General features: G+C 35.5%; 1 protein-coding gene across 1 annotated transcript in view; it reads right to left on the bottom strand.

Moving 5' to 3' along the window:
- Positions 1 to 24,573, bottom strand: part of LOC136978436 (uncharacterized) — a 37,347-nt gene that overhangs the window by 5,970 nt on the left and 6,804 nt on the right. The window contains exons 12-35 of the mRNA XM_067274134.1: positions 24,536 to 24,573; positions 24,371 to 24,469; positions 24,249 to 24,300; positions 23,482 to 23,942; positions 23,199 to 23,405; positions 18,691 to 19,004; positions 18,454 to 18,611; positions 18,127 to 18,375; positions 17,898 to 18,052; positions 17,526 to 17,799; positions 14,723 to 14,987; positions 11,830 to 12,025; positions 10,271 to 10,415; positions 10,141 to 10,194; positions 7,687 to 7,806; positions 7,488 to 7,610; positions 6,433 to 6,748; positions 4,167 to 4,466; positions 3,930 to 4,039; positions 3,599 to 3,847; positions 3,370 to 3,524; positions 2,978 to 3,251; positions 1,834 to 2,098; positions 757 to 952 (exon numbers count right to left, since the gene is read on the bottom strand). Coding sequence (XP_067130235.1) covers positions 757 to 952; positions 1,834 to 2,098; positions 2,978 to 3,251; positions 3,370 to 3,524; positions 3,599 to 3,847; positions 3,930 to 4,039; positions 4,167 to 4,466; positions 6,433 to 6,748; positions 7,488 to 7,610; positions 7,687 to 7,806; positions 10,141 to 10,194; positions 10,271 to 10,415; positions 11,830 to 12,025; positions 14,723 to 14,987; positions 17,526 to 17,799; positions 17,898 to 18,052; positions 18,127 to 18,375; positions 18,454 to 18,611; positions 18,691 to 19,004; positions 23,199 to 23,405; positions 23,482 to 23,942; positions 24,249 to 24,300; positions 24,371 to 24,469; positions 24,536 to 24,573 — 4,775 coding nt within the window. The remainder of the gene's footprint in view (positions 1 to 756; positions 953 to 1,833; positions 2,099 to 2,977; positions 3,252 to 3,369; positions 3,525 to 3,598; positions 3,848 to 3,929; positions 4,040 to 4,166; positions 4,467 to 6,432; positions 6,749 to 7,487; positions 7,611 to 7,686; positions 7,807 to 10,140; positions 10,195 to 10,270; positions 10,416 to 11,829; positions 12,026 to 14,722; positions 14,988 to 17,525; positions 17,800 to 17,897; positions 18,053 to 18,126; positions 18,376 to 18,453; positions 18,612 to 18,690; positions 19,005 to 23,198; positions 23,406 to 23,481; positions 23,943 to 24,248; positions 24,301 to 24,370; positions 24,470 to 24,535) is intronic.

Raw genomic sequence — 24,573 nt, 5'->3', positions numbered from 1 at the left:
TTATCGTAATGGAAATAAACAAGGATCAGGAATTATTTGAAGTGAGGTGAAGAATGTGGAGTTAAGAAGAATGCTGGAAGGCCACAAACACTTACTTCTCGTTAGAAATGAGTAATTTTATGAGAAATTATGGATGGAACGAGCTTTTTCAGAAATATTACCGCAAATCCCGAATATGGAGTAAGCTCGGGCACAGTTTGGAACGTAATTCTAGCTGCCAATCAACATCAATAGGCTAAAAGAAAGTCGGAACCAAATCTTACAGATAAGCACAGGCTGACAAACTAAATTGGTTCAGAAATCACACGATCTAGAAAAAACAGTGGAGGAATATATTGTGGACAGATGATTTTACTTATTGAACACTTCAAGAAAATCCCACTGTTCTTCTCTTTATCGAACACAACGTAATTTACATGAACTGTTCAGCCGTTACGAAGAAATGACTCTATAGCTATTACATAATTTGGGCATAATTATAATTAGTTTTAACTAGAGAACTGCTTCATCTTGTAGGAGAATTCAAACCAAATTGTAACAATCTGACGACTGCAAAATAGGAAGAAATCTACGCTCTAAAATGGCATTTGGAAATAGAAGTTGGAATCAAAATCACGACTTATAACAAACACTACAATTGGGTATTGTCGAACTTCTGCTAAGATCTTCGCATCAAGAAAACAGTTATATGTTAAGTTTCAATTAATTGTACTTAATTTCACATTAAGAAACAATAATATAATGTTAAAATATTACCTGCGATATTGCTCCAACGAATGGTTCTGACTCTTCTCTACTAATTACATCTTCACCGAGAGCCAAAGTGCTGTTAAACTTTGTAATTCGTTTCGATTGAAATGTTTTGTCTTTTGCCACTGCAATTCCATCCCAATAAACGTATATTTTATCGATCGTCCCATCCCACATCAAAACGAAAGAGTGCCAAAAATCACTACAAAAATTACATTCGTTAACATTAGCGATTATGTAAATTAATTAAATACAGAAATTTAATTTATAAAATAATCTCCAGTTTAATCTTAATATGATCTCTTTCTATGTTGTAACGACAGGTTGGGAACAAAGAATTAGAACAGTACAGTGCATTGATAACGAGGTCTGTTTGCAAATTGCACCTTTCTCGTGGGGACTGCCTTAAAATCTGAATACAACCGTCGCAACCGGGGGGCTTTGTCTGGATAGGAGCTTAAAATTATCAATATAAACTCGCACTGGACCTTCCTTCCACACATCGGCCATATATTCACGAAGATGCTGGCAGGAAGACCGTAAAGAACAGTTTTTGCGTCCGAAGCAAACCTCATACCTGTTACTTCCATTTTTTTAACTCTTTCTAATCTGTGGGCGCTAAGAGGGTTTTTTTAACGAGCTCATTGTGAGCTCTGTCAGACCCACAATGGGCTGGTGACGACTGACTTTTCCGACCCGTAGGGATTCGATCTCGGGCCCCCAGAGCATTAGGCTGTCACCTCGACCATTCGGCCATCCGGCCACCTGGCGCCCCATTCGACATTACAAAAAATTCTACGGGTTCATTTCGGCACATACCCGCGTTGGCCCGCCTTTAGTGACGCCGCTGCCTCAAAAATGCTTATAATTCATCCGATTATTATTGCGTTAATATCATAGTACGTGCACAATGTTAAATCGATCATAATAATTACTTGACCATATACATACTGAATATATAAATTGATATGTATGCTTTAATAATTTATTTTATGTATATGATTGGAATAAGTATGGTGTTCTAACATCATAACCATTGTGTACATGTTTTTATATATAAATACAGTATATTAAAAGAGATACCTCCTGGCGTAAGTTATAGCAAAAGTCCTTTTGAATGCAATCAAACTGACGGATGGAAAACCAGTCAAAGCAAATCCTTCAGATATGTAAAAGTGTTTATCTTCGAATTTCATTGAGAAAATTGTTCCTTGCTTCTTCGAAATGCCAGAATTTGGAAATTTAACGAACAAAGACATCGTCATTTGTCTTAACGGAGGAATGTCTTTTATCTTCACTAAATGATTCGACTTTGGTTGGAATTTCAGCGCGTACAGCATCCTCTTTTCTGAAATTTTAAGTATTTAAATTAACTCTAAGAAACTGTACCCTTCACAGTCGGATATCAAACGGTAATCTGCCATGGAGATTTCCTTTGCAGATTATCGAATCAAACCACTTAAACCATTTTTTGTGCTTTCAGATAACCCCGTATTATGTAATTCTGTATTCGATTGTCACCACACTGTTGTCCGACTGAAATACAGGGAGCGTTGCGGAGAAAGGTCGAAGTAATTCCACCAAAAGTAGTGGTTGATCCGCCCTCATCATAGACGGGATGGTCAACGACTACTAATTAATACCGGCCTACTAGTATTATATAAAAAGTGATCCGTCTTACACAGGTTGTGATGGCTCGCTTTTAAATAGATTTTCTAAGCTTTTTGCGCGAAATCCTAAAGTTTCCGTACTTATTAGAACTAAATATTACATTTTTGTAAATTATATTATTAATTGTCTTATTAAACTACATTTACATTTACAATCTATTACATTTGCTAAACACGTTTTTTCATATAATTTTAACTTTTAACGTGGTGACACAAAGAAAACTGAGTCTATTATGGTTTAAGCCAGGAACACAATGGGTCAGCTGAACGGTAAAGGATAGAGTTCGACAGATTCCTGGGTTTCTCGAAAGGTCCTGATTCGATTCCGGATCCCCGAGATAGGTCAGACACTTCATATTAACTCAGTCATCCAGCTATTATTTGACAGCTTTAGATAAATTTTACAAGTTCCTTTACTGTCCCATTTAGTGTTGCTAATTAAATACTTTATGAAAATTAAATCTTAAAATTAACAGAAAGTACATCTTTATAAACATTAATATCGTATTGTAATAATTATTTCTTAATCTCAAATAATGTCAAAAAATATGGCTCACGTTTAGCGCACTTTCTTCCAGTAAATTCCGGCTGACACTTGCATTGGTAGCGAGGAAAAGAAGGAATACAAATTCCTTTATTTAAACATGGATTCTTACGGCACTGATTATTTATTTCGCAACGTTTTCCATCAAATCCTTTCAAACAAACACATTTTTCGCTTCTTCCAACAACAATGCACGTTCCTCCATTTTTACAATCATTTCGGAAACACGTTAATTTCTTCTCACAATAACGCCCGGTATATCCAGGAGGACAACAACAATAATATTTCTAGAAATAAATTGTTCTAATTATTAACAACTATTTAAACACATTATAGTTCAAATGTGATATTCAATTAAATTCCACCAAAAAAAAAAATAAATAAATAAATAAATAATAAAATTACCTGTATTTTATCAATACAGGTTCCGCCATTTTGGCATTGGTGCGATTCACAATCGTCTATGTTTTCTTCACAGAATTCGCCTCGAAATCCTGCTATGCACATACATTCAGCAACACTTAATCTTGTATTACATATTCCCCCATTTAAGCACTTAGCTAATAAAGCAATAATTCATATATTACCATCTAACATCACGAATGTTGAAACAATTGTGTAAATATATCCATACATTTTCTGCACGCGTCATATATTTCGCAAAATTTTCCCGAAAATCCAAGTCTACAAAGGCATCTGAAAGCTCCATTTTCTGAAACACAGTGTCCTTCGTTCCAGCATTTGAGAGGACAATCGTCTACTGGCCTTGCGAATCTCCATACAGAGCAGTCGTGTCCGCTAAATTCGGGTCTGCATAGGCATTCATAACCTTTCGAAGTATCGCGACACGTTCCGCCATTTTCACACTGGTTCTTTTTACAGACTAAAACATAATGTAGGCTTAATTCTTAATCATTAATTTTTTTCAAGCGATCTACAAATGAATCATTTATAGGCCTACTTACGATGCTTTGCTTGATAAAACTTTTTAGACGATTCATACTTTCTGCCAGGATAGAAACTATTTTTATTCCATTCTCTAAATGTTCCATTAAAATAATTGGCATTTGATGTTCTAAAGATTTCGATATAATTTATTATTAGATAAATGAATAGCGCAAGAAATTAATATTATGTCCTGTAAATGAGATGCAATAATTCACTAGTAACTTCCTATTTCGCACGATAAAAAAACAACTTACTCTTTATCATCAATTTTCACGCATAACTTCCATAACTTCACTATATTTTCGATATTGTCTATACTTTTCAGCACTGGCATCAGAGAATTCGAATTCGTCAAGAAACTACATTTACCATTTCCTATATATTCAATAGTAAAGTATAGAGATGTGGCAGTAAACACGGCGACAATCCTAGTGATATTACTATAAACCGTTCTTTCTATCAATTTGCGTTGAAATTCATCATTTATAGCTGATTTTTCTTCTAGTGAGCCTGCTTTATCTTTATCATAAGGCTCTAATGCATGCAAAACAAATCTGTGGTATATCAGCAAGTGTGCTAAATACAGTACAAGTAGTGAATTACGGAAAAAACTAAAATTCATTGTATTCGTGGCTTGGGATGTAAATAGACACTAGTAATACTACAATTAATAAAAATAAACAATAGAAAATTATGTTAATTGTTATATTAAATAATAATAGAAACATTAATAAATGAGTTTTCAATTCTTGCAAATTTAAATTAGCAGTTTTCTTGCGCCAGTGTTTTTTTTTTAATAATTTGAGAAACGATAAATCACTTTTCAATAGCGTTGAAAAGGTTGTTAGTTATTTATGGAATTAAAGGTAAGTCCAAACCATTGGTAAAATCTCCATTTATAGAATGATAACAGTGAAAGTTTCGGGTAGAAGTAACATTTAAGTGTCAACTAGAAATTAGCTATTTATTTTAAGTTCCCAATTCGTGTTATGGTGTTGTAGTCGAAGTGTAGAGTTTTAGCTCATGCTAATTTATTAGTAAATACGTTCAGTGGACACCCTAATATTTTGGATAATATTAAGTACTGACTCTTATTATACAACTATGTTCTAATAGTACGTACCAGTAGCAGTAAGTGTGCTATGTAAGCTACACAACTATCATTTTCAAACGAAAATTAATCGAGAATTATCTCCAATTAATTATGTCTCGACGGAGTTTCCTCGCTCTAATCTCGTTTATTGCAACGGATATTCGGAAAATCCAAACTATGTAAGCGTTGTGGACAGACTGGAGAGATCATATCAAATAAAACACCATACCATCAAATAAAACGTCTATAGAATTTGGATCCAAATTCTATAAACGTCAATGGAATGTAGAATAATTAAACCTCGCATCTTATGAAAGGGTCGCCATTATACTCGAGTATGTAAAGTCGTTAAAACTCACTCTAGTGCTTGTGTAATTTAAAGAGGAAAATTGTATAACAATAATAATTCATTGTATTATCGTAGGAATAGAACTTTATTTAGGGAAATAACCTCTTTCTAATACAGGAAAGACTTACTGTGAGATGTTGTGTTATTATAATGTTTCTGTGTAAACTTTTTGTAAAAACGGGGTCTTCACTATGTGAATTCGGTTGGTACAGTTAAAAAATGGAAACAGATATAATGACAAGAACGAGCTACACGTAGCAGTATAGCATATAACAGCAGAAGTTAATGTACGGCCCGCGTGTCAACTCCGGAGTTCTGCACACACTGTACAACTTGTTGCACAAACATCGAGCGCAAACAACATAATTTGTACGTGTGCATCACGTTGCTAAGTTTACAAAAAATAAAATATCGCAAGAAGAAAGAATAACTTTAAAAACATTTTAACACGGACTACATTGCTCGAGATAATCTGCATAATACGTACAGTTTTTCACAGAGCTAACTAGAAAAACACAAAAACAAAAACAATAAAAATACACTTAGTAAACTTAATTTTTAATTTTGTTTTAATTTTTTCACTCTACCAAATCGGCATTTCGTTTCTCTTTATATAATAGAAATAGAAATAATAAAATTACAAATAAATATCCCGCAACTGTTAAGCAGAAAACTACAATTTTCAATGGTTTCATGAGCTTATCGATAATTTCGTCGATATTACTATCAGGCTTCTTTGTTACGTAGTCATAATAATCTGTCCCCTGAGTGTAATCTTCTCCCTGTCCCGTGGGCATTTCTGTTCGATTAGCCACAGTCAGGATTTTTCCACAATTCTCCTTATTGTAAGTAGATGGCTGAAATAGTTTCAGTGCTTTTACATCTTGCACGTTATTACTACAAATCTCTAAATAAATCTAAAATTATCGTTACCCAGATCAATTTTGAAGGTAGAGTCGCGCGATCATCCTCTTGATCATCGTTGAAATTCCCACACAATCCACAAACTTTCCCTTTTCGTTTTTGGTTTATAAATATTTTGACCTTTGTAGATGAGTACCAAACAAAGGTGACGTACAATTTAGTCAAAACTGTTAAAGAATTATCGAAACTATCTCTGGTGATTCGTATGTTAGCATTTATGACGTATGGAAGTTCTATTGTTTCGTCATCGACGATACACGTGCCCTCTGCGGTGATCCTCAACTTTGCACAATTAGCGATGATGATGAAATCGTTGTGTGTGGTGTTACTTCCCGACTTTTCGTATCTGACGCTGAATTTTCCTTCAAAGCAATCGTGTAGAAGCGCATACTGGCACATTCCTTTGTGAGTAAATGTTGACAAATCGAATGTTCGAAATCTGTTATTCTCGATACCGCAGTGGCGTGATTCTAAAATGGCGTGTCATTATCCGTTATAAAATAAATATAAAGTAAAAAATAAGTACAGTGATGCCATTCAATCAGTTTGCACCAGTTTGCAGATACTGATAACCAAGATAATTGCTATACATCGAAAGAATATTCGATTTTCTAATAAACTCAAGCTAATTACATAAAATATTGCTGAAAACTTCAGTTATAAAATCAGTTGATGCAAACTAAGATGATAATTATATGCTGCTTAAAGAAACTATAAATTTATTATATCTCCTGTCACTAACAGAACTTGGTGAAAACTTCTTTTGAATGGCATCACTGATTACATATAATAATAACGATCATTACTTGAAATACACAGCAAACAACATGTCTCGGGATCTTGTATCATTAATTCATTCTTGAAGACAGATCAATTTTTTATAACAAATTATCACGGAAATTTTAAAAATCAGTTTTCAAGACACTTACTCTACGACATGGTCCTGTAGGACAAAATATGTTGTAACATCGAATAACTGTCAAACGGCATCGACACTTTTGGCAATTTTCTCTCCACGTATCTCCATTCTAATTTCATAAATAAATAAATAATCAACATGAAATCGTCTTAAATTACTTAAAAACCTTATTTACCATATAAATCCTATTTCCTATCACGCATCTTTCTGTTTCTGCATGGAATTTAATTAAATGCAGTTAAAATTAATTCGTATTAATGAGATAAAATTGTCAGTAAAATGTACTGTACCCGTGCACGTTTTTTCATCACTTAATAACGTCATCTTCGGTGGACACGTACAAGTCACGTTCCCTAATGAACTTTTGCAGGAATGACTGCATCCTCCATTATTTATTAAGCATTTGTCTTTATCTAAAAAGAGAACACACAATGTTTCATTAGATCATGCAATACTCTGTGTATTTTCTATTAAACATTAATTCATTACGGTGTTGGCAAAACTTTCCATAGAAACCTTCGCGACATTCGCACATTTTTTCATTTACACATCTTCCGTTTAAACATAAAAACGAAGAACACAAATCCAAGTGTTTTAAACACGTTTCGTCTGAAAACACATAAATTTCACAGTTAATTTAGCAATAAATTTTCGATCGATACGTCTTTTGTATGTGCTGTACACGTTCAATGTTTATCAGTTTCTATAAGATTTATTCGGAAACATTTTGTATTATTGCTGTGGTGAAAATTATAATCTTTATCTCTGATTTCTGCCGATACGACGACACAGACTGTCGTCTCTACGAACATTTATATAATATAATCCACGTTGTCGTAAGCGTGGCATTCAATAACGCCGTTAGGTATTTAATATAGTTAAGCAAAAATTAATACTTCGTTACATTCAACGCAGTTGACTACACTTTGTCATTACAGTTAGGGATTTGAAATACGCTTACAAGTAAATTGTAAACGGTAACCAGTAATAGAAAACGGTTAACATTGCCGTTAATTTTTAAGCTTTAACGTCAAATGCAAACATTAATGCATTAGTAATTATTTAGTTGCCAACTTATCGGTGAATCGAAACTACTAATTCACTGTGCTCCGTCCAATTGAATTTCTTCTTCTCTTTTAAAAAGGAACGGTTTTATCACCCGAAAGCTAGAGACTAAAAGAATGCAGCGCGCTCTATCATTAAAAAGTATCAAGTGCCAGCGCTGCCATTCGAATAAATGTACCATTGTAAATACCATTGTAAAACCATTGTATTCGAATAAATGTACCAAATGTACCTAGTACCATTTTGTCAACGAACATTCTGCTCGAATAAAATCGTTAAAAGGAAAGCACGTGGTCCAATGTACGATTGTAGATGTACTGTACCACGAGCTTCCTTGGGGCATGTGTCCCATTCACAAACTGTTCGGTTTATTTTAATAAACACACGACGCCATTCGTGTGTTTATTACTTCCGCTGTCATTCAATACTTGAACCCAACACATTTACAAACTGTGTTGCTTTCATAAACTTTGCAACTTCGAGAAAAACAAGGTTACCTTGTAAGTTTTTCTCAAGTGCGTGACCGCGGATCCTCTCGTGCAGCTTCCCAGTACAAATTACAGATCATCATCAGATCTGTAATACGTTAGACAAGTTAGACTAGACATAATGATGATTATAATAAGTACTGTACTTATCGAGTGAAATTTTTTTCTGTGCGAATTTCACTGTGTAAGCGGTTCCATAAGAAACTGTACAATTATATAGTAGCTGCTATGTCTACGCTATTACCATAATATTTCTATCTATAAATTCTCTACTCCCATAAACAAACTAATGTGAGATAAGCCGGGGGTTACAGGAAGGTACCCTAGTAATTACTTTAATCGGCACAGGTTATTAAAACCCGACCTCGGAGTCGTCGGATTGCTTTAGGAGGGCAAAATGTGAGTGGGGAGGTCGTGAGCGAGTCGGCAGGTGTCCCCGGATAAACAGAAGACAGGTTTTACAAATAACAAAATAAAGGTTTATTAATTGACTAACTATAACATACATGAGGCGCTACACAGAGTTAAAGGAATATACAGGTTATACGGCTAACTGCGGTTATTCTATTGACTATTTACAAAGGAAAGTGTGGGGAATACGAAACTAAAGCGAGTATCGATGTCGTAAACTGTATGTGGACTGGCAACACTGCTAAGAAAGCACGAAGCAGGAAGAAACCTGTTCTGTTGGCGCCGAATTGTATGGATGTATCAACGAGTGTATATGTAGTCTTAGATTAAAATAAAGTTCAGTTCTAAGTTAAAGAATTGCCTCATCATTGTCCCAACAGAGAGCGACTAATTTACTATCTACGCCGCGTCTCTACTTTCTAAATCGGAGAGAGCGTTTACAAGTTTCCTAGCCCGTAAATACCTCTCAGTTTAGCAAAGAGCCGATATGGCAAACGTCGTCTGTATGCGAGAGTCGTAGCCGCTGATTGTCTTCCAATCGGGTCTGTTAGTCCGTCTCAGTTACCAAATATAACTTCCGGTTCGATCGGTCGCCCTGAGCTTCCGGTAGTTCTCGCTTTTATCTCATTGTGAGAAAGGGGGTCACGTGATTGTCAAATGTTGACAATCACGCTGATCTGATTCTCACAAGGAGCGTTTTTTTCTATCGGATTTGTTTACAATTAAATTTCGCGGAATTCACGCTAATGATACCGTGTTATTCTCACCCTATCACAAACACTTCCAAACAAGCATAATGTTTTTACGACTTTCAATAATTTCCACAAAGTTATCTTCCATCAGCTATTAAACATTGAGCAATGTTTCATAAATAAGCTAATACCGAAATAATAAATGTTATCATTGATTGTCTACATTAAAACGTATCTAAACAACTGATTCAAAAACACATTTAAATTTTGAAAAAAAAATCACTTACATTCCGTCAAATTTTGTTTGTAACAATAACATTCTGTTTTATTGCAATGTTTTCCTGTTAAAATAACATTGTAAAAATATTTCTGTGGTGTTTATTTAATGTCTATAGTTTCAATAGTAATTTCACTCACTTTTACATAGATCCACGTATTGTTCTATAACTACGTCCCCGTGAATATTAGACTGAACGGCATCCCACGACAGTACATTGCCCATTAGTCCACATTTCTGTTTCAATACAAATTCTTTTGGAAGCATCGTGTCCCATATATTCACCTAGAAAATCCAAAAATTACTTTTGTGAAATGATTTACACCCATCAATAATCATGGTGCACTATTCTTAATTCAAGGATCATATATTATTTGAAGTTATGCGATGAATATGGAGGTAAGAAGACTGCTGCAAGGCCACAAAAGCGAAGTTGAGGCCGAGATTTTAAACGCGAAAACGTGTACGTCGGACGTTCGACGCCGCTTTCCCGTAAGCCTAGAAGTTCGACAATGGCGTTTGGAAAGTCGAGTGGATATTCCATGCCGACTTTCCAAACACTATTGTCAAACTTCCAGACTTACAGGAAAGCGGCGCAGAACGTCCGACGTACACGTTTTCGCGTTTAAAACTTCGGACTCAACCTCGTTAAATATTGCCTTCCCTGAAAGGAAGCAGAACGATATAGAATACACACAGCAGCTAGAAAGGCATGTACTTTCCTCTGGAGAAAGTCTAGGCAATTCCAGCATGACGACGCTCCCATCCGTACTGCCAACATTATCTAAAAATGGTTTCTGGCCAACGGGGATTGGCCAGTCACATTATCGATTTTTACTATTAGAGAATGTCTGGAGACGTCTGGTCATATCAGTCTACTCAAATGGAAAGCGATATAATGATAATAATAGCAGTTGTCGGGTCTGTGTTAAGAAATAGCATGAAATTTCTCGGGGTTTTCTTCAAAAGTTGAGCGAGTCGATGATAAATTTTTCAAAGTAATCGCACACGAAAGAGGATATTCTGATTGATAACTTTCATAAATAACCTGGGAAATATCATTTTCTCTCCATTATTCGAAAGTGATATTTTACTTATCGAACATTTCAAAAAATTCATTTCTTCAATAAAATGTTTCTATTGTTTATATTAGAACTTGATGCTTTATATCTGTTACGGCCAACGCCCGAAATCGGACAAATCGGGAAACGGTCAATGTCCGATCATTTCTTGATTTTGGGATTAACACTACAACTGGTTTTTTTTAACTCTTTCCGCCCTGTGGGCACTAAGAGGGCCTCTTTTAGTAGGCCCATTATGGGTTCGGCCAGGCCCACAATGGGGCGACCGGGTGGTGAGGGACGGGCCCGACATATCCGAACGGACCACCCCCCGAAAAATTCCTGGGAATTTCTCGACCCGTTCGGATTCGATCCCGGGTCCCCCAGAGCGGGAGGCTGCCACCTCGACCGCTCGGCCATCCGGCCGCCTAACACTACAACTGGTTATTGTTGAACCACTGCTAAAATCTTCACACCAAGAAAACAGTTATATGTTAGGTTTGAATTAAATTACTTAATTACACATTATGAAAAAATTCTCTTCGGAAAGTGAAATCTATTGATACTTCAAATCTCAATACATTTATATCATTATAAATTTTTCGTTTATTTAAACAATATAATGTTAATAATATTACCTGCGATATTGCTCCAACGAATGGTTCTGACTCTTCTCTACTAATTAGATCTTCACCGAGAGCCAAAGTGCTGTTTAACTTTGTTATTCCTTTCGATTGAAATGTTTTGACTTTTGCCACTTCGATTCCATCCCAATAAACGTATATTTTACCGATCGTCCCATCCCACATCAGGACGAAAAAGTGCCAAAAATCACTACAAAAAATGTTAACATCAGTATTTGTGTAAATTAATTAATTACGGAAATTAAGTTTATAAAACAATCTCCAATTTAATCTTAATACGATAATAGCAGGGGTGGCAAACCTATGGCACGCGTGCCCAAAGTGGCACGTAAGAAGAAATCATCTGGCACGAAATATATCATACGATTTCTGTCCTTTTCAATCATTCTTTCGGTTTATCATTTGATCATCTTTTTTTCAATCAGCTTTGTTACAGTTATTCTAATTAAAGCGTATTCGTTTAATCTTATATATAAAATTCTCGTGTCACAATGTTAGTTACCTTACTCCTCCGAAACGGCTCTACCGATTTTCACCAAATTTTATATGCATATTCAGTAGGTCTGAGAATCGGCTACTATTTATTTTTCGTACCCCTACACCATTTCCCCCTTTTCAAAAATATATTTATATATGGATTAAGGCTTTTATGTCCAACAGATGGCGCTAACTTCCGACGACCTAAGTTTGCTTTTCTGTGAGGCATTATGCTTTTCTGTGAGAATGGACTGAAGCAGATCATTTTCTATCTTCTATCTATATAAATAAAATATAACGTTCGTTTGTTCCTACCGATTCCTTTGAAATTTTGACACAACGTTGCATTCGAATACGCACGTGTTTTTATATAATATACATGTCGAAATTCCCCCCAGTGGGGGGAGATGGACGGGATTAAGGCTTATCGTGAAGAACTCGGCTTTTATTATACTATTTTATGTGCGTTTTTGATTGCGTTTTAATAGGGTACGTCAAGAGAATGTACACTAAGAAGAGATTTTTTGAAATTCCCCCCACGGAGGAAGTGTTATACATTTATAATAGATACATTTTGAGCCACAACAACGTGTGGCCGGGTCAGCTAGTTTCTTTAAATATCGTTATTCGAAGTCTGAAACTTTGGTACGCATTAACATCTTTAAAGCTAAGTATGTTTACAATATGGCACGCGAACACAAAGAGGTTCCCCTTCCCTGCTCTATAGTATAGTGCAGCGTTTCTCAAAGTGGGCGATAACGCCCCCTTGTGGGCGGTGAGTAAATCTAGGGGGCGCTGGAGGCAGGGTACTGAACGGTGATCAAAGGTAAAAGTTCCCTTTCCTCTGTCAAACGGATAAGAGAAAACATTGCATTTAATGGTTTCCAGATGTCGAGAACAATGTACGGTAAGGGCACAAAGTGTGAGATTCATAGAAAACTTTTCCTAAGAATATTTCCAATCCTTTCTCACACGGGGGCGTTGGGTATAACTTTATGGAACAAAGGAGGCGGTGAATCGAAAAAGTTTGAGAATCACTGGTATAGAGCATTAAAAACGAGATCTGTTTGCAAATTGCATCTTTCTCATGTGGTCTACATTAACATCTCAATACAACCATCTAAACCAGGAGCCTCGTCTGGATAGGAGTTTAAAATTATCAATATAAACCCACACTGTGCCTTCGTTCCATACATCAAAATGCCACGTATTCACGAAAATGTATGTCAAGAAGACGTTCAACTAGACTCTGCCGGTTTCTTAGTAATTTTAAGTACAATTTAATGACTTAAACGTCGGAAAAATAATTTTAGGTACGCTCCCAAGTCTTCGGATTTGAAAGAGATACAGTGAAAGGGATGTAATGAAGGACTTGATATTGCATAACGAAGCTTAATTCTATCTTTATGTCCAACGAGTCTGAAGTCCCATAACACTGGACAACTGCGATTTAAATCAATTCACGAAGAACGACTACTTCATTGACCAAGCAAGTAAAATGGAACGATCGTCAGAATCGTGTCATATTAAGTACAGACCCATGGCGCGCCAGAAAAGACCGAGACACCCTGAAACCATTGTACTAAAAAAGGAAAAAACCTTTTCATAATTAAAATTCATTTTATTTTATTTATATTGCATCGTGTCTTCTATATTATTAATGAATTTAATTATGAGGCATATAAGATTGGAATTTCACTGAATTCGCATTAAAAATTTCTTTTACCCGTTCAGCTCGGCTTCCTTCAAGATTAAAACTTGAGTGCGCCACGGCGATTCCGCATTGCCAATCGGCATAGTGTGGACTCGTCTTAATGCCTCTATAGAAATTAAGTAGGGGACCTCAGAGCAGAATCGTGACAAACACTTTTTGCGTCCGAAGCAAACCTCATAGCTGTTACCGCCCTTTTTTAAACTCATTCTGTGGGTACATAGAGAGCCTCTTTTAGTAAGCTCATTGTGAGTTCGGTTAGACCCACAATGGGCTGGTGAGGAACAGTCCCGACATATTCGGACGGGCTTTTTCGACCCGTACGGATTCGATCCCGAGCCCCCAGAGCGGTAGGCTGCCACCTCGACCAGTCGGCTACCTGGCACCCCATTCAACATTAATTACAAAAAATTCTACGGGTTCATTTCGGCACATACCCACGTTGATCCGCCTTTAGTGACGCCGCTGCCTCAAAAATGCTTATAATTCATCTGATCTTACTATTGTATTAATAGTACGAGCACAATGTTAAATCGATCATAATACTCACTAAGCCAAATTACATACTGAATATATAAATTGATATGTGGGTTTTAATAATTTATCATATGTATATGATTGAAATAAGTATCGTGTTCTAACATCCTAGGCGTTGCGTACATGCTTTTATATGTAAACACAGTATATTAAAAGAGATACCTCTTCGCATGAGTTATAACAAAAGTCCTTTTGAATGCAGTCAAACTGACGGATGGAAAGCCAATCAAAGTAAATCCTTCAGATATATAAGAATATTTGTCTTCGAATTTCATTGAGAAAATTATTCTTCGGTTCTTCGAAATGCCAGAATCTGGGAATTTAACGAACAAAGACATTGTCATTTCACTCACTGGAGGAATGTCTTTTATCTTCACTGAATGATTCGATTTTGGTTGGAATTTCAGCGCGTACATCATCCTCCTTACTGTAATTATAAGTATTTAAATTAAATAATAATTTCTTTATATATAACATACATTAAAACAAAAAGCATATCAAGGGTTTGCTTAATTTACCCTATTATTATTACGTTTGCCTCGATACTCGAATGCTACAAAATGGAACACTTTCAATGGTCGAGTAGACAGCAATTGAAAATGCGATGTCTTAAAACTTTATGATGATATATTTTTTCCAAATGTTAACTCTAAGAAACTGTACCCTTTAAAGCCCAATATCAAGCTGTAATCTGGTAGTTGTTGCGGAAGGATTTCGAGGTAATTCCACCAAAAGAACTCGTTGACTCCCTCTTGATAGAGATGGATGGTCAACGACTACTAATTAATACCTGTCTACTATCGATATTTCAATAGTGATCCGGTTAGAGAGGCTGTGATAGCTCCACATGTGAAGCTGCTAACGTTAACGTTCGAAACATTTAATATGACTTGTTTAAATAAATAAATAAAATCTTGTAAAAATGCTAGAATAATTCTTTTATATGATAATGAGCCAATAAGGTATTTAAAATTTTGTAACAGATTGTATAAAGTATATAAGGAGTATGTTCTCGCAAATGTCGGGTTTATAGAAAAATTATTGGACCGCAATTTGAAAAATTTGCAGACAAATTCTGTGGTCGGCTTGTGTGTCCGTTAGTCTGCTTTTCCTTAATTTCCAGAATGGAGTTAGACAGTTGACAGTCGAGACTTGATGTGTACAGCTTAGGACATGAGGCCCGGATTAACTATATATAAACTTACGGTCTGAAATCAAGTGACTTAAAATTCCCCCCGAACGGAGTTAGATGGATGACCGACACGACTCTGCTCTCACACTAACAGGAAAAGTATGACGTACAGGGCAAGACCACCGCTGAAAGAATTGAGAACATTTTGACGAAAAGTCGCAGCCTGGCATTGTGACGATATCATAATAAATAATCGCTGGTTTATTTGGTTACGACATGTGAGCGATCAGCCCACGAAGATGCCTCCGACGAAGATTTTTATGGAAAACTAGACTGTATTTAAGTGTTACTAACGAGAAGAAAACTGCACGTAGCCAGTCCGTTTGTCATGCACAAACCCACTACCAAACTACCAAAGTTTGGTGGTTTTAAGGTCTACCGGAAGGCACTTATTAAAATTAAGAAAGAATTCTCCAGAAATGAAAAAAATCGAAGTTATTAATGTGCAAAATTAAATACAGGTACTCCTCACTTTACGACCAATCTGCTTAACGACCACTCGCACTTACGACCAATCGAGTTTCGACCTGCAATTCGGGGAATCCCCTTTTTCGGCTTGAGTGTCGGTCAGTGGCGAAATGGTGACACGCGCACTAGGCGTACTATAATAGTCTTTTTATGAATAAATTTGAAGTTTGTTGCCTAATTTGTATAATTTTACAACGATCTTATATTCCCGGCGCAAGCTCCTCGCTTAACGACATAGTCGTCAGAACGGAACTCGGTCGTAAAGTGAGGAGTACCTGTATTTATACTTTTCACAGCGTAACTCTTTCGATTGCAAGCAGGCAAGTACTGTGTTACCTGTCGTAGTAATTATATAACGCGTCTATTTCGCGGTATATCATTGTCGCAGTAATTAAGTGAATACAATATATATTTTTTAAAATTATATCTTTTTTTGTAAAAGTTATATTTAGTTTTATTAATTTGTTGTAATAGATGACGCTACGTGTAAATCAGCAAATCACATATAGATAGAGATTAATTGATTTATGGAAATCCAATTGAAATAACATTATCCAAGTTAGAAGTATTGAAACACAACAGCTGATTTTCGTAGCAATTGGTTGAACGGCCTACGAGTGTATAGCCAACAAACAAACAAAAATCCTCATTTTTATATACAGATAATACCAGAATGATTTTTATTATTTTGTAGTTTTTAAATAGATTTTCTGAGTTTTGCTCGAAATTCTAAAGTTGCCATACTCTTCAGAACTAAATATTACATTATTATAAATTATATTATTAATTGTTTTATTAAACTAAATTTACATTTAATAAACTATTAAATTGGCTAAAGATATTTTTTTAATATATTTTTAACTTTTAACCTGGAGACACAAAGAAAACTGAGCCTATTATAGTTTAAGCCAGGAACACAATGAGTCAGCTTAACGGTAAGGGACAGAGTTCGATAGATTCCTTCAGTTTCTCGAAAGGTCTTCGAAATTCACCTCGAAATCCTCTTATGCACTGACATTCAGCAATACGTAATTTTGTATAACATGTTCCCCATTTAAGCACAGCCTAATTCGATCTCGATCCTCTAGAGCTCTCAGCCATTTTATTCACTCGGTCATCCAACTAACATTTAACAGCTTTACATAAATTTTGCAATTTCGTTTACTGTTACATTTAGTGTTGCTAATCAAATACTTTATGTTAATTTTAAGATTGAATTTTTATAAAGTACATCTTTATAAACATCAATATCGTATTGTAATAATTATTTCTTAATCTCAAATAATGTCAAAAAATATGGCTCACATTTAGCGCACTTTCTTCCAGTAAATTCCGGCTGACACTTGCATTGGTAGCGAGGAAAAGAAGGAACACAAATTCCTTTATTTAAGCATGGATTCTTACGGCACTGATTATTTATTTCGCAACGTGTTCCTTCAAATCCCTTCAAGCAAACACATTTTTCGCTTCTTCCAACAACAATGCACGTTCCTCCATTTTTACAATCATTTCGGAAACACGTTAATTTCTTCTCACAATAACGCCCGGTATATCCAGGAGGACAACAACACGAATATTTCTAGAAATAAATTGTTCTAATTATTAACAACTATTTAAAAACATGATAGTTCAAATGTGATATTCCATTAGTTTCCTCAAAAAAACAAGAAAAAATACCTGTATTCTATCAATACAGGTTCCGCCATTTTGGCATTGGTGCGATTCACAATCGTCTATGTTTTCTTCACAGAATTTGCCTCGAAATCCTTCTATGCACCGACATTCTGGAATTCGTAATCTTGTATAACATGTTCCCCCATTTAAGCACTTATCTAATAAAGCAATAGTTCGTATATTACAATCTAACATTACGAATGTTGAAACAATTGTGTAGATATATCTATACATTTTTTGCATTTGTAATATATTTCGCAAAATTTTCCCGAAAATCCACGTTTACAAACGCATCTGAAAGTTCCATTTTCTGAAACACAGTGTCCTTTGTTCCAGCATTTGAGAGGACAATCGTCTACTGGCCTTGCGAATCTCCATACAGAGCAGTCGTGTCCGCTAAATTCGGGTCTGCATAGGCATTCATAACCTTTCGAAGTATCGCGACACGTTCCGCCATTTTCACACTGGTTCTTTTTACAGACTAAAACATAATGTAGGCTTAATTCTTAGTCATTTTCTTCTAGTGATCTACAAATTAATCATTTATAGGCCTACTTACGATGCTTTGCTTGATAAAACTTTTTAGACGATTCATACTTTCTGCCAGGATAGAAACTATTTTTATTCCATTCTTTAAATGTTCCATTAAAATAATTGGCATTTGATGTTCTAAAGATTTCGATATAATTTATTATTAGATAAATGAATTGCGCAAGAAATTAATATTATGTTCTGTAAATGAGATGCAATAATTCACTAGTAACTTCCTATTTCGCACGATAAAAAAACAACTTACTCTTTATCAACTTTCACGCATAACTTCCATAACTTCGCCATATTTTCGATATTGTCTATGCTTTTCAGCATGGGCATCAGAGAATTCGAATTCGTCAAGAAACTACATTTACCATTTCCTATATATTCAATAGTAAAGTATAGAGATGTGGCAGTAAACACGGCGACAATCCTAGTGATATTACTATAAACTATTCTTTCTATGAATTTGCGTTGAAATTCATCATTTATAGCTGCTTTTTCTTCCAGTAAGTCCGCTTTATCTTTATCATAAGGCTCTAATGCATGCAAAACAAATCTCTGGTATATCAGCAACTGTGCTAAATACAGTACAAGTAGTAGATTACGGAAAAAACTAAAATTCATTGTATTCGTGGCTTGGGATGTAAATAGACACTAGTAATACTACAATTAATAAAAATAAACAATAGAAAATTATGTTAATTGTTATATTAAATAATAATAGAAGCATTAATAAGTGAGTTTTCAATTCTTGCAAATTTTAATTTGTGAGATTAAGCAATTTTTGGCGCCCGTGTGTTTTTAATAATTTGCAAAACAGTAAATCATTTTTCGATAGCGTTGAACAAGTGTTTAGTTATTTATAGAATTAAAATTAAGCCCAGATGATTGGCAAAATCTTCCACTGACTAGAGACCATTACATGAAGAAGTAACATTGAAGTGCCAACTAGAGATAACCTTTCTGTCGCTATTTATTGTCGGAACGTAGTGACGACTAATACTTGACTACGTGCATTCCTTGTCCGCAGAATAACTCTAGAATGATTTGTCCGATCTTGATGAAATTTACTACGTCGACTCATCATCACTCAAGGATGAACTGGTTAAAATTTCAACTTTTAAAAATGATCTGTTTTTGTAGAACTGGATATAAATGTTTTTCTTCGGTATGGATTATTTTTGAGAGTTGAAATTTTAATCAATTCATCCTTGCGTGATGATGAGTCGTAGTGGAAAATTTCATCAAGATCGGACAACTCATTCTAGAGTTATTTTGTTGACAAGGAATGCACGAAGTCAAGTGTGGGTACCGAGGAGGGACGACGAGGTCAGACCTCTGTTTCATTTCGGCAATAAGTCGGAGTGACTTGCCCACGTGTCAGGGATGGCTTATTTGCCGGTAGGGATCCCGTAGGGACGGGACTACGTTTCATCCGGTCGAGTGTAGGGGGGAAGGTGGAGTCGTGGTAAGGCGATAAGCGAATATTCGAGCAAACAAGACACCATTTAACAAGATAACAACGATTTAATGGAAAACAAAATATACGTTACAAAAATCTGACATAAAAGGGGTGACATATAAAATAAGCTATATATCCCTATCACGCGAAAGGAGAGAGAGAGTTCACATAAATGGGTTCCATACCTCTTAGACAATCAGTATTTCTAATATCTGTCGGTCACAAGGATCGATAATTCCTTTAAAGGGGAGGATCGGTAACTCTTGAGGCACAACGTAAAATGTTCCCTTAGGCACAAAGGACAAAAATGGACGAGATCGCGACTCGATCTAAATCGATGATTGACTCCCCAGAGAGGGGGAAGGAAGCATCTTATATAGCTTTTTGCTGGGGAATTTGGTCACGTGCATGTGCTTAGGCCATAGGTGTACCCGGGATTGGAAACAATACGGCGAATTCGGGCGCTAACTATAAACTTAAGTTGCAAGATGATCTGTACTCAGCGTAAAAACAATGGATAGTTGACAGTTATACGGCCGGGGACGCATATTTTCTCTTCCAGGACCGTTTTTAGGCAGGATGTTTATAATAGGAAAATTTTCGATTCGATATAGGGAACAATTTTATTATAATTCGTATTATATTCGGATTATATCCGGATATAAGAAAGGGGTAATTATTCGGATATAATTTATTAAAACTTTCGTTCAAGGGAGGTTTCCAGATCTCACACAAGTGTTAGTCGCTTCCTGCACGCAAGTGTAGAAGCGCCATTGGTGGTCGGAAAATATGACAAGCATTAAAACGGCAATTTTGAAAGGTAAATGTTGTCGCTAACTGGACACACAACAAGTATAAAGAATCTTTATAGAATAATAAGTTTAAACTTAAGTCTTCTTTTTAAAACGTGGAGCAGCAGCGATCAATATTGATGGCTTTACGATCCATTCTCTCCTTCGTCTTCCTATCGTTAGTACGAAATTTCGATTTCTAAATGGAGAAGCTGCGCAGAGATTCCAAATTGAGATGAAGTCGCTCAAATTCATCATCATCGATGAAATGTCAATGATTGGTGCAAGAATGCTTAACATGATCGAGAGAAGATTGAGAGAGATAAACCCCGAGAAAGATGAGCCTTTTGATGGATTCTTTATCTATTTGTTTGGTGATTTTCGTCAGCTTCCTCCTATTAAAGATACTCCTCTCTACTCGAGTGTTTTTTTACGATGTAATGTTCTAACAATGTAGATTCGCATTTAATTCTTTTGAGAAGTTCATTGAACTTAGTAATTCTCATAGACAAAATAGCGCAGATAGTTCCTTCACTGATGTCTTACAACATCTAGCTTCGGGTGATTTCTCTGATACAGATCTGAACATTCTGACGACAAGAAATCGAGCCTATTTATCCAGAGATGAACTTGATCAGTTCCAAACGGCAGTAGAGCTATATCCAACAAACGAGCAAGTTAAACAAAGCAATAAAGACTACTTGCAGTCAACTGGATGCCCTTTTGCTTATATAGCAGGTGTGGGCAAGCAAGAGTTCAGTGGGAGCCGGAATGTAGGTTTTGTAAAATGTATGGGAGCCGCAGTTCTGTACTATCGTGGTGGATAGTATGGTAAGGCCGGAAAGGATAGCACTTTCAGCAAGAGCCGCATGTAACTCAAAAAGAGCCGCGCTTGCTCATGCCTGTTATATATCATCTGAAAACACTCCAGATATTGCCCCGCCTTCGTCCAAAGATAACTCAAGCTCTTGGTCTCTCGGTCCCTCCAAGTTTTTGAATCTCTCAGTTAATACCAGAATCATTCTGAGAGTCAACTTATGGGTGCAAGGAGGTCTCATCAATGGTTCACTAGGAACTATACGCTACATTATATATGTTCCTAATGCTCGCCCTCCAGCTCTTCCTCTGTTTATTTTAGTGGAATTTTATATCTATCAAGGACCTTTCATCTATGATAATCTGTTTCTAATAATCCCCATAACGCGCACTTCGAACGATGGCAGTATATTGCCATCTCGTAGATAGTTTCCCCTTACCTTAGCATACTCGATGACTATACATAAATCACAGGGATTAACTCTCAAAAATCAAAATAGATATAGGGAAAAAAGAAACAGCTATCGGTCTTACCTATGTTACATTGAGTCGAGTGAAAAAAATAACTGACTCAGTATTTTTAAAGAGTTGCAATAAAGATCGCAACGAGTCAATCTGTAAGTCCAAGGCCTATAGTGAAAGACAGAATTTCATGAGACGTTCGCATAGCAATTAATTAATGGCTTATTCTGAGATTATATTTGTACATTTAAATGATCCAATAGAAATCATATATATTGTTGAGAACGAATGATTCTTTGTTTCTTTTTTCCTCATAATCTAGAAAATAAAGGTGCGAGCATCTTCGTTCCGACTACACGCTGATGTAGCGTTACTTAACTAGTTTAAGTTCAGAGCCGTAGTCAAAGTTTGAAGAGTTTTAGGTCATGTTAATTTAATTGTTGAAAAACTTCAATGAACAGCCTGAATATTTCGTAATATATTAAAAAACTGTCTTATTATATAAGTATTTTCGTATGAAACCTGAGCCATTTAGGCTGAACAACGATCATTTCCAAAATAAACCTAATCAAGAATTATCTCCATCCACTGAATATCAATGTAGTCTCCCTACATTTAATCTTGTCTATTCAAAGAGATATTGCGGCAGAACTGAAGTTTTCGTATTGACCCAGCCAGCTACAAATCGTTGAAACCTAGAAAATTTGAACCTTCCACACGCATCATCATCACATTCGTTTGGTTTGCCATTTAAATGGGTGCTCATCCTTGACATATAAATCAAGATAAAAATTAAACGTGCTACCAGAATCCTTAACGTAGTACGTAAGCTACACCATCGAGTGAATGTATTCTACATTTTATCACTAACATTTGCATTGTTTGTGCTTAAGAACCTTATATATTTCCGGTAAATATCGCTCCATATAGTGAGTTTCAATTGGTTTTCTATTGAAATTGCTTACAAATATTTCTGCTGAGGGTATTATAATTTGAATCCGATTGTTTGAGAAATGTTGGTCTAGTAATATGTGATATTGTTTCACACGCGTAGTTACGAGAAAACAACGTAATCTGCATAATATATATCACATCGAGCTAACATTTTACAATCACAATAAAACAATAAAAATATATTTAGTAAACTTAAATATTAATTTTGTTTATATTTCTTCATTCTACAAAATCGACATGTTGTTTCTCTTTGTATAATAGAAATAGGAATAATAAAATTACAAATAAAAATCCTGCAACTGTTACGCAGAAAACTATAATTTTAAGTGGTTTCATGAGCGTATCGACTACTTCGTCCATATTTTTCCCTGGCTTCTTTGTCACGTAGTCATAATAATCTGTCCCCTGAGTGTAATCTTCTCCCTGTCCCGTGGACGTTTCTGTTCGATCGTCCACTTTTCCACAATTCTCCTTATTGTAAGTAGATGGCTGAAATAGTTTCAGTGTTTTTACATCTTGCACGTTATTACTACAAATCTTTAAATAAATCTAAAATTATCGTTACCCAGATCAATTTTGAAGGTAGAGTTGCGCGATCATCCTCTTGGTCATCGTTGAAATTCCCACACAATCCACAAACTTTCCCTTTCCGTGTTTCGTTTACTAATATATTAACCCTTGTAGATGAGTACCAAATGAAGGTGACGTACGATTTAGTCGAAATTCTTAATGAATTATCTAAATTATCTCTGGTGATTCGTATGTTAGCATTTATGACGTATGGAAGTTCTATTGTTTCGTCGTCGACGATACACGTGCCCTCTGCGGTGATCCTCAACTTTGCACAATTAGCGATGATGATGAAATCGTTGTGTGTGGTGTTACTTCCCGACTTTTCGTATCTGATGCTGAATTGTCCTTCAAAGCAATCGTGTAGAATCGCATACTGGCACATTCCTTTGTGAGTAAATGTTGACAAATCGAATGTTTGAAATCTATTATTCGTCATAACACAGTAGCGTAAATCTAAAATGGCAAGTTATTCCCGTTATAAAACAAATACAAAATAAAATTAACTATAGTGATGCAACTCAATCAGTTTCCACCAATTACAGTTGCTGAGATAATTGATATAAACCTATAGAATTTCTTTGAAAAACTTAAGCTAATTGAAAAACATATTGCTAAGGTTACTGCTAATGGCTGTAAATTTAGAGAATTATTCTGTTAAGAATATAAATTTATTAATCATATCCTTAGTTAATAATAGAACTTGGTGAAAAAACGTTTAGAATGGCATCACTTAGTAGATACGATAATAGTGATAATTACTTGAGATACACTTGGAACAACATGTGTCAGGTTCTTGTATCATTAATTCACTCTTGAAGATAGGTCAAATTTTTTAAACAAATTATCACGGAAATTTTAAAATCATTCTTAAAGACACTTACTCCACGACATTTTACTTTAGGACAAGATATCTTGTAACATCGAAGAACTGTGAAATAGCATATACACGTTTGGCATCCTTCTTTCCATGTATCTCCATTCTAATTTAATAAATAAATATTTAAGACGATTTCGTGTTGATTATTTAACTTAAAAACCTTATTTACCATATAAATCCTATTTCCTCTCACGCATCTTTCCGTTT

Source organism: Centruroides vittatus, unplaced genomic scaffold (assembly GCF_030686945.1).
Source record: "Centruroides vittatus isolate TY-2023 unplaced genomic scaffold, ASM3068694v2 contig_538, whole genome shotgun sequence".
Lineage (NCBI taxonomy): Eukaryota > Metazoa > Arthropoda > Arachnida > Scorpiones > Buthidae > Centruroides > Centruroides vittatus.
This window is presented reverse-complemented; position numbering and strand designations above follow the sequence as displayed.